This window comes from Nicotiana attenuata, unplaced genomic scaffold (genome assembly GCF_001879085.1).
Source record: "Nicotiana attenuata strain UT unplaced genomic scaffold, NIATTr2, whole genome shotgun sequence".
Classification (NCBI taxonomy): domain Eukaryota; kingdom Viridiplantae; phylum Streptophyta; class Magnoliopsida; order Solanales; family Solanaceae; genus Nicotiana; species Nicotiana attenuata.
In genome coordinates this window covers 43,931-54,339 of record NW_017675060.1, presented here as the reverse complement: position 1 = coordinate 54,339, position 10,409 = coordinate 43,931, and the positions used below count along the sequence as shown (strand labels likewise).

Genomic DNA, 10,409 nt, shown 5'->3' with positions numbered 1-10,409 from the left:
TACCCAAAAAACAGAGCAATATTCAGAGATTTAGTTCATCCTTTTTTCGTGGTATATACTTACAACCTCTTCACCAATTTGATGTATCCAACTGTATGGATATGTATTCTGGCTAGTTGTATAATGCATTCATGGTAGAATTTTAAAAAATACAACATGTATAATGTTGTATTCAGCTTCAAATCATGTGTTGCTAAATTGTCTGGAAGTTCAACCCTTTCTTAAGTAAGTGTTGACGTAAGATTACTTTACATGGGCTACTATTTAATTTGGTTGACGCAACTAACAAATAATTTTCAATGCCTCGCTCAGTGACTTTGTGAGTCAATTTGGTCATGGTGCTGTATATTCTACATTTGAGGCATGGTTTAAAGAGTGCGTAAGTGCATCTTACATACTTTCTCACATGTGATTATACATACTTGTGAATATACTTGCTCACATGTGATTATACATACTTGTGAATATACTTGCTCACTTGTGATTTATTTAACGCTACATGTAGGTCAATAATCCAAACAACGGTGTTAATCAATTTTTGAAAGACATATCTTGGGGACCTGCACCTACGGTTACAGCTATGTCTAAGTATTGTGCGAATGGTTACAAATTTCACACCGAGGAATGCTCCAAGTATAAAAAAAGCAATAACAGTGGGGTGTGTGTCAAAAGTGGTGAAGGCAACCAGGATGAGGAAAATGATTATTATGGTGTGATCAAAGAGATTCTAGAATTGTCATATTCAGGTTGGCCAAATAAGAAGATCATACTTTTCCGATGCAAGTGGTTTGACCCAACACCTAGAAGAGGTACAAATGTACACTCGCAGTACAACATAATTGAGGTTAATAAAAAGTTTCCGACCGATTTCGGTCGGAAATAAAAGTTTGACAGTCAGTCAACGCTTTGAAATTTCTGACTGACTTCGGTCGGTACACTTTTGCGACCATCGTTTTCCCGACCAATTAAAATCGGCCGGAAATTATCAATATCTGACCGATTTCGGTCGAAAATAGCGGACGGAATTCAATAAGCACATACTGTGAAAATTTTAATTACAAATTCGATATACCATGTACGCCTTTTAATGAAATGGACATCAAGACACAAAATGTGTTTTAGCATGTTAACGACTTTTCAAAGTTGAATTATTCATAATAAATGACAATTTTTTAGAAACTAACAAGCTGATACTTCAAAAAATATACCACATTAATATGCATTTAATAAATTATAGAGTGAGTCTCATTTTTAGTCTAGTGTACCAAATTCTAGCTATAGCTAATAAAGCCAGACGTTTGCTATAAAAAGAATTCGAGAAACCCAGCCTAATTTACCAACCAAAATTAAATTCATAACCCCCCCCCCCCCCCCCCCCGGGAGCAACCCAAAATGTTTAAAAAATTATATTACTAATCACTCGTGCATTTCTCCTGACAAAAACAAAAGTTGGTTATAATCTTCTTAGTTTACAAAAGCACTAGAATGTTAAGATCAAGTCACAACAACAACGACGATAACAATATACCCAATATATTTTCATAATTAGGGTATATGGAGGATAGTGTGTAGTGTAGGCAGACCTTACCTTACCTCTACCTTGTACAAGTAGAGAGACTTTTCGAAAGATACTTGGCTCAGGTAAGCACAATAATTAGCAGTAAAGAAATGCAATATATATATAAAAATAAAAAAAGTTATGGAAAAAAATATAAGCAATAGAGAAAGTTAAATAAAATGAACCAGGAGCAATATCACCTAATAATATGCAAAGGATAACCCCCAACTAGCGAAATGCTAAAGCTACCGGTAAAAAAGGGAAGTACAATATACTAGTACCTAATACCTATTAACTTTCTACCTTAATCTTCCGCAAAAGTGTTAGAATATTAAGATCAATAACAATAATCAAATTACTGTTAACATTTTGATTTTCGATAGAACATTGTTAAAAAATAATCTAAATTAAATATCCTTTTGCACGTGACTATATTGATGGTACTGTGATTACAGAGATTGACAGGACAAGAATTTTTAACATGTTACAGTATTTTCAGGAAAATGTCCTTTTACCAATGGTCTTGGAATTTTTTAAACTTGTTGGACATTGCAGTATCTCATTAATTATCCAAAATTCTTTCATATACAGACGATCGTCCTCCTACATAATCTAATCTTCTAATATAACATACTTAAGAAAACCATTTTTTTTTTTTTTTTGGTTAAAGGGAATATATAAAAACACAGATTAGGAGTTACATTGCATAGTACTGTCTATGCTGGGGTACTGAAGTTCCCCTAAGACGGCCATATTTTATTCAATTGTATCAATATTACATGCCCAAAAATTCCTAACAACTTCAGTTCCTAGAATGTTTGCCCAAGAAATCGATTTTCAAGCAAAAGAGAAGGTAATGAGAGCAAAATAAATAATGGTACCTAACTTGGTTTTAGAAGATATGCATCCTATAAGTTTTAGAGCAATTAGAGAATCCTTTACTTAAAAGTAAAAGGTTTGAGCTTCGAAATGGAATTTTTTTTGGATATAGGAGGGCTTCCTCTCTTAATGGTCATGTACGGTGCGAATCGAATTAGTCATCAAGTGGGTATTTGATAGCCGATGATTATTCCCTCCCAAAAAAGGAACAAGTGGACCCACAATATGCGAGTTGGGTAGACTTATAGTAACTTGTTTGTATGGTTGTTACATGTATTGTATCGTATTGTATTGCTAAATTCGTTATTACATAATGACGAAAAATGTCACTTTATAGAACGACGGATTTGGTGCGGTCGCATCGTTACTATATATTTTTCTCTCATTTTGCCCTTCCTTATTATTAGATAATTCTATTTTATCTTTTAGCCTACCTTTTTATATAATAATTCTACCTCATACTTTACTTTTTTAATAATATTGCATGTTTATTTTTCATATTTTTGGTGCATGACATCATAAAATGACGGCAAATAATACAATCTATTCAAACATTGCATTATGTATATATAAAAATAATACAATACAATACAATATAATACTATACGATACATTATGAAAGGATACATAACAACTGATCCAAACAAGCTGCAAACGGCCAAACTCATCATTCACAGCATTTAAAGAAAGCTCGCATTTTATTTAAAAGAACTTTATTTCCATTCAGAAAACTGTTAGTGACTGAACCAAAAAACTTAAGCAAAATTCATACTATCAACAATGGCGTCTTCAGCTATAGCCTCAAGCTCTACGCCTTTCATCAACAAGGTTTGTGTCTACACAAGAAATAAACTTGAAGCCTGTATTCATCAAAATTTAAACTTTCTTGAAATTTGAGTGACCCAATATTTTCAGTTATTTGTCATGCAGAAAGATGTAGGACTATCAGCTTTCTCATCACAGCCTTCATTATGCATTCAAACTGCCAAGAAGAAAATGGTTTCCAAGAAAATATTCTCTGTGATGTCGCCACAGCATAGTGAACGCAAACCAGCCACCACTGGCTCAGTAAGTATTTTGATTTGTTTAAAATTTATTACTACAAATTATGGAAAATTTTGATTTTTCTAAGCAGTCCAAAATCACAGCATAAGTTGGGGGCTGCACTCAAAATGGTGCCTATTAATGTTTACAGTGATGCATATTTAGTCCTGTCCATTGTCCAACACAATCACTCTATATATTTTAGCCTAAATCATTTGCACCACTTCTGAAAACTTGGAGGACTAGTGTTGCTCCACTTATACACTAAGATCATTTTGAGAGAACTCCCAAACTTTTCTTTTATAACCGTGGTGCCCAGGTCAGCTTCTATTTGCACAAGCTCGGTATAAGGTTGCGTACTCACTATCAGTGGCGGAGGCAAGATTTCCATTAAGGGGGTTCAAGAAAGAAAAAAATTAAAAAAGATTGTAGCTGGTGTGAGAATTGAACCAATAACATTACAAAGGTTATGAACCCCCTTGACCACTAAGTTATGCTTTTGGGCTATGTCAAGAGGATTCAAAACATAATATATAGAGGTAAAAAACAGATTTTGCCGGTGTCCGCCCCTCCCCCCCAAATCCGCGCCTTCTCACTACCCTCCTCAGATCCTATTTGTGGGATTATACTTGGTATATTGTTGTTGTTGTTGTTGGTGTCCGGGCCAGCTTGTGCACGCGCACCTCGACTAACTCTACGGGACACCTGCAACCTCCCACCAACACAAGTACTAGGTAATTCTGTTCACCAAATTAAAGCTTGGACAGATGGGAAGAAATCACCTAATATTTTTGCCTGTACTGGGATTTGAACCTGGGACCTCATGGTTCTCATCTGACCGCATGGATCCAGGGAACTCCCAAGCTTAAGGAGTGATTTTAGGCTTTTTCTTATTTTTTATATATGGGTATTTGACTTTACTGAATCTTGTTTATGGTGACAATTGACAGGTAAAGACTGGGATGACTATGACTGAGAAGATATTAGCTAAGGCTTGTGGCAAGCCTGAGGTTACTCCAGGTGAAAATGTATGGGCCAATGTTGATGTTCTAATGACACATGATGGTTGTGGCCCTGGCACTATTGGAATTTTCAAGAAACAGTTTGGGCAGAATGCTAAGGTACTGATAAGATTTATCCATTTGATTTTTCTATTTGTACTTGACAAGTGATCAATCTGCGCACAGAGGCGGAGCCAGAATCTGAAGTTTCTGGGTTCAGGATTTCAGCCTTTTCAAGTTACTGGGTTCTAAATTAATAATTTGAACATATTAAATGAATTTCTTAAGACAAATATAAAATTTGGACCAAAGTTACTGGGTTCGTCCGAACCCGCGCCTAGGTCTCTAGCTCCGCCCCTATCTGCACAACACCCTAGGCAAAATCCCACGTCGAAAAAAACATGGAAGAGACTAAGATAAGAAGAAAGCCTTAGACTCTAGTGATGCGTTCTAAAGCCGTGCGGGCCTAGGCACAAAACATGCAATATCACTAGTAGTTTGGACTGTTACATATAATTTCCTGGTTATGTGAATCAAGGAGTGAATTTAGACTTTTGTTAATCTTGATAGTTTGAGATTTCATCTACTTTAGGCTGAATTGGAACTATTTTTGAGGTTACACTGTCCTTCAGTCTGTACAAGATTTGCTTTTAGCTGATATTCTTATCTTCTGTTGTATGGCCTATATGCATTACCGGTTATCAGTAAACTCAAAAGTTGGTTAATCACTTTGTTCAGCCTTCAACTTTTTTTTAGTGATTTTGTTTAGCCTTTAAGTATCAGAAGAAGAAAAAATACAGGTATGGATACTTTTTTCTGGATGATAAAACTGTGAAGGCCAACAATATTGAGTATAGAGTACAGACATATTTTTCCCAGTTAAATATGATGTGCTGTTTTTAATACCATAGGTATGGGATCCTGAGAAGATTGTTGTTATACCCGACCACTTTGTATTCACGGCCCATGAACGAGCACACCGTAATTTGGATACACTGAGGGACTTCTGCATTGAGCAAACTATTAAGTACTTCTATGACATTAAAGATCGTGGGAACTTCCAGGTATGGACATTTTCTCTCTACAGATTCCAACCTAATATAAGCTTTTGTCTAAAGCATGAGTTCTTTGGCAAATGAAAAAATAATAAGTGATTTTCATATAGGTTAATCCAGATTATAAAGGAGTTTGCCACATTGCTCTTGCCCAAGAAGGTCACTGCAGACCTGGAGAGGTGATTTTTTTTTCTTTGCCCGACAACCACACACTATGAAGACTTCTTGATATGTGCTGGCATAAACTTTAATTTTGACTATGTAAAGTACTTATATTTGTCTTCAGGTTTTGCTAGGGACAGACTCTCATACATGTAATGCTGGAGCTTTTGGGCAATTTGCTACTGGAATTGGCAATACAGATGCAGGTTTTGTGTTGGGTACCGGAAAGCTTTTACTCAAGGTCTGTAAATGCTGCCTAAAGAATGGAGTTTTCTATTATTGTTCGACTTACTATTAGCGTTAGTCTTGTATTCCATTGTTGTTAGATTTGGTATTGCTTGATGTTCCTTTCGCTTACTATCTTGTTGTTGTTACTTCTTGGTGTTACTGCTTGTCTTTTCATGAGCCGAGGGTCTATCGAAAACCACCTCTCTACCTTCAAGGTGGGGTAAGGCTTGCGTACACACTACCCTCCCCAGACCCCACTTGTGGGATTACACTGTGTTTGTTGTTGTTGTTGGTGGTGGTGGTGCAAGATTGTGCTGGTTAATTTTTTTTGAGTATGTAACTTGCTATTTGGTATTTTCTTATTATCAACTCTGTGGTCTAGATGACTAATGCACCTTTTTATGAGAAGTTTTATTCTTTGGCCTTTCATATGCAGTCTTGATACTTACTTTAAAATTTAACTCTGTGACATGCAATTATAACCATGTGACATTTTCCTCAGTAAAATTTGGACATCACTCTTGTGATTGAATATAGTGCTGAAAAATTGTTCTTGTTTTACTTCAGATTCTCCACTTACTGCATTACATTACTTTTGGACGATAAACTTGTTCTTCTTTTGCGTCCGACATGATATTGAGAATCTTCTTTTGCTTATAAGGCTTGAAGATTCTATTTGACGATAGTTCTGATGAATGTTATAAGAATTGACGGTTTCATAAGTTATTTATCCAGTATCCTTCTTAATATTTTTAGCATAACTTATATTCTTGCTATTAGATATCATCAATGAAATTTTACACCTGTATGATATAGGTGCCTCCAACTTTGAGATTTGTCATGGATGGTGAAATGCCCAATTACTTGCTTGCTAAAGACTTGATTTTGCAAGTAAGTTATTTTTAGATACTCTGTAGCTCATCAAACGACTGCATCGTTGTCTCTTTCTCTGAATTTGGTGGTCCGATAAGTTCCTAAGTTCGAATTCTGTTGTCTGTCGGTGAATTTCATGTTGCAGATTATTGGTGAAATATCTGTGGCTGGTGCTACATACAAAACAATGGAGTTCGCTGGCACCACAGTTGAAAGCTTGAGTGTAAGCATTCTTGATATTGTTTTACAGAATTAAGCAGGTTGCATATATAGAAGTAGTTAATAGATATCATTGCTTTGGTAGATGGAAGAAAGAATGACATTATGCAACATGGTTGTTGAAGCTGGTGGAAAGAATGGTGTCATCCCAGCCGATAAAACAACATATGACTATCTTAAGGTACTTTTGTACTCAAGACGCTAGGTTTATTTCACCTCTTTAAATCCTCCCCCCTCGAGCACAAATCATTAATGTCGTTGAGAATGAAGAAAAAGAGCTGTTACTCCAAATTTAATATATTTTTATATTATGCTTTCACAGGACAAGACATCTGTGCCGTATGAACCTGTTTATAGTGATGGAGGAGCCAGGTATTTATGGCTGTATACATTTTCTTCTGAACTTGTAATTTAAATTGAGATTATTCTAGTGTGCATTTCTCTGTGTTGGTCTTGGAAATATCTGAACTATCAACTTTGATTCATGTGACTTGTTATTTCTTGAAGTACCAGTACATTCAAAATATTTTGCAAAAAACAGAAGCAAAATGGTTATGCAACATGCTTCCTGACCTGTCAAAATTGCATGTTCTTTGCTATTTTCCCTCATTTGAAATTCTACTCTTGTCGAAAATCAGTATTTTGTTGTCATTTGCAGGTTCGTATCGCCATGGCTATATAGTTATGAGATTTTTGTTTTGTGTGTTTGTCTCAGATTTCTTAAAGAATACCGAATTGATATCTCCAAGTTGGAGCCTTTGGTGGCAAAGGTTAGTTATGATCTACCCTTTTCTTATTTGTTGAATGCATCACTGGTTAGGAAATTTGATTGTATCGGGTTAACAACATAAGTTTCACATAATTGATAAGATATCAAAAGCTTGTATCTGGATCAATTACATTTCAAAAACAACTGGTATAACGATGATCTCTAGGTTTATTTTCGTCTTGCTCAGTGTTGATTTCTTTTGCACGCTTTGAAGCTGTGTTTTGATTTCATCTACTCTGAATGTTCAAAATGTTTTCTGCATTTTGCAGCCGCATTCACCTGATAATCGTGCTTTGGCTAGAGAATGCAAAGATGTGAAAATCGACAGAGTATATATTGGATCTTGTACTGGTGGAAAGACAGAGGATTTCATGTCTGCTGCAAAACTTTTCCAAGCTTCTGTAAGATGTTTGCTCCTTTTATGTCTCACATGATAATTGCCTCTCTTTCCTTTTTTTCCAATTAAGGCCTATACGCCAAATATTATTAACAACACCAAACCCAGTGAATACGCCAAAATAACTTGGGCAGCAAAAGTGTAGCAAGTTATCAACCTGATGTTTCATTTCATGTTGGATCATGTGTCTTATATGCAAGTCAAAAATTCTGTTTTCCTTTAGGCTTGTTGCTGAACTATATTAGCATGTGAAAATATGCAAATGTTACCTTGGAATTCTGATTGTTCCCACTTATCCCTCTTTTCCTTGTTTTTATATAGCTTCAACTCCTGCTAGATCATTGTTGGCAATTATTACCTTGGAATAAGACTCAAAATGCAGTAGTGCACGTCGCTGAGCTAACTAGCCACGTTTAGTTAAGCAGGTTAAATTAGATTTCAGTCTGTCTAAACAAATGACTGTGTCTGGTGCAGGGAAAGAAAGTGAAGGTTCCAACTTTCCTTGTTCCTGCTACTCGACAGGTTTGTAATATTATCTTTCAATACTAGCCAACTGCGATGTCAATGTAGACGAACTGTATGATGCAAATATTTGAAAATGTTTCAGGTGTGGATGGACATATATAGTCTCCCGGTTCCAGGATCTGGTGGTAAAACATGTTCCGAGATTTTTCAGGAAGCTGGTTGTTATGAACCTGCTAGTCCTAGTTGTGGTGCTTGTCCTGGCGGACTTCCAGACACTTATGGGCGGCTCAATGAACCTAAGGCAAGCTGTTAATTATTTTATCTGAATGGTTAACTTGTTGTTAATATGCTCTAACAGTTAGTGGCGAAGCCAGAATTTTACCAATAGGGTGTCAAAATATACAACAACAACAACCCAGTGTATTCCCACAAGTGGGGTTTGGGGAGGGCAGGACGTACGCAGCCTTCCCCCTACTCTGGAAAGGCAGAGAGAGTTTCCGATGGACCCTCAGCTAAAGAAAGGAGCACTGATAGCAAGTAATAACAGTACAAGATATTTAGAAAACTGAAACCAAGATAGCAAAATAAAAGATGAAAGAAGCACAATGGGTGTCAAATATAAAAAAAACACCGAAAAAGCCACGGGATTCAATAGTGTATTTTTCCTGCGACGGGTTGTCAATTGACACCCCTTCGCATAAGGTGGCTTCACCATTGCCTACCGTAGGGCAAGTTGTTAATTCTTCTATAAGAATAGTGGGGTATCTGTCTATGATACTACTAAAAATTAAAAGCCACTGGCTCATTTCAGGCAAATTAGGATACTGTTACTGAGTTTTTTCCTAGAGCAGGATATTTTTAGTGCACTAAAGTCATTTGGTTAGACATTAAGTACCTCACAAGCAGATAGCTAGAGTTAGGATATGTTTAGTTAGAGCTAATAATCAAGGAAAAATCTCAACAAGAGTAGGAATATACCTAAAAAGATAAGGAGGACGCGACAACAGAGGAGCACAATAGCACAAACTGAACTTTGTAATCAATCTTTTTGGTATCAGAAGTGAAAGAAATCATGGAATTGTAGGTAAAAAGATCAATTTTGCTAACTACAATGTAGGTATTTACCTGACTATATGAGTTATTGTTTTTCAGGTCTGTGTCTCGACCACGAACAGGAACTTTCCAGGTAGAATGGGGCACATTGAAGGTCAGATATATCTTGCATCACCATATACAGCTGCAGCATCAGCATTGACTGGTTATGTCACTGATCCTAGAGAGTTTTTGATGTGAAGTTCTTGAGAGTAATTCATTCTCAAAGTTGGACAATATGCTTTACACTAGTATATGAGAGGGCTAAGCTCTTGCTTTTGATGTTATGGTATTCCATTAAAGGGCTGTTTTATTCTGTTTTTCATAATTTTGGTTTTTATGTTTTGGAACTTGTGTTTGAACAAAAAGTTTAAGGCTCTTTGTCAACTCCAATTACCAATAATAAAAAAGCTAAATCTTAGCCAAGCATAATTAATTTCAGATTCAAACTCATATAACGAGGAATAACAAAAGATAGGAACACATTAGATTTATTGATGTGATATTTTTGCATCAAACATGAGAGACGAGCTTACATCTGAAGCGAAAAAAATTTGTAAATGAAGGAGTAAAGAGGAAAAAGTGAGACCACTGTTCATCCGAGAGAGATTCTTCTTTCCTCTTCTTCTTTTTCTCGTTTCCTCCCTTGTTTGTTGTCCTTCTCTCT

General features: G+C 36.0%; 1 protein-coding gene across 2 annotated transcripts; it reads left to right on the top strand.

Moving 5' to 3' along the window:
• The first annotated feature begins 3,101 nt into the window (after positions 1-3,101).
• On the top strand, positions 3,102-10,121 carry LOC109219614 (3-isopropylmalate dehydratase large subunit, chloroplastic-like). Of its 2 annotated transcripts, none has more exons than XM_019384084.1 (15): positions 3,102-3,265; positions 3,368-3,505; positions 4,432-4,602; positions 5,394-5,546; positions 5,648-5,716; positions 5,824-5,940; positions 6,744-6,818; positions 6,946-7,023; positions 7,105-7,200; positions 7,342-7,391; positions 7,735-7,789; positions 8,058-8,189; positions 8,660-8,707; positions 8,793-8,951; positions 9,803-10,121. In XM_019384084.1, the coding sequence occupies exons 1-15, from the start codon at positions 3,218-3,220 to the stop codon at positions 9,941-9,943; spliced, it is 1,530 nt and encodes a 509-aa protein (XP_019239629.1). In that variant the 5' UTR covers positions 3,102-3,217; the 3' UTR covers positions 9,944-10,121. The 2 variants fall into 2 exon arrangements, with proteins under 2 accessions (XP_019239629.1, XP_019239628.1); XM_019384083.1 differs by having other exon boundaries at positions 3,353-3,505.
• The last annotated feature ends 288 nt before the right edge of the window (positions 10,122-10,409 follow it).

Coding starts and splice junctions, on each gene's coding strand:
- LOC109219614 (XM_019384083.1), top strand. CDS start 3,218: ATGGCGTCTTCAGCTATAGCCTCAAGCTCTACGCCTTTCATCAACAAG. Junction 7,201..7,341: donor CAACATATGACTATCTTAAG/GTACTTTTGTAC, acceptor ATGCTTTCACAG/GACAAGACATCTGTGCCGTA. Junction 7,790..8,057: donor TGGAGCCTTTGGTGGCAAAG/GTTAGTTATGAT, acceptor TGCATTTTGCAG/CCGCATTCACCTGATAATCG.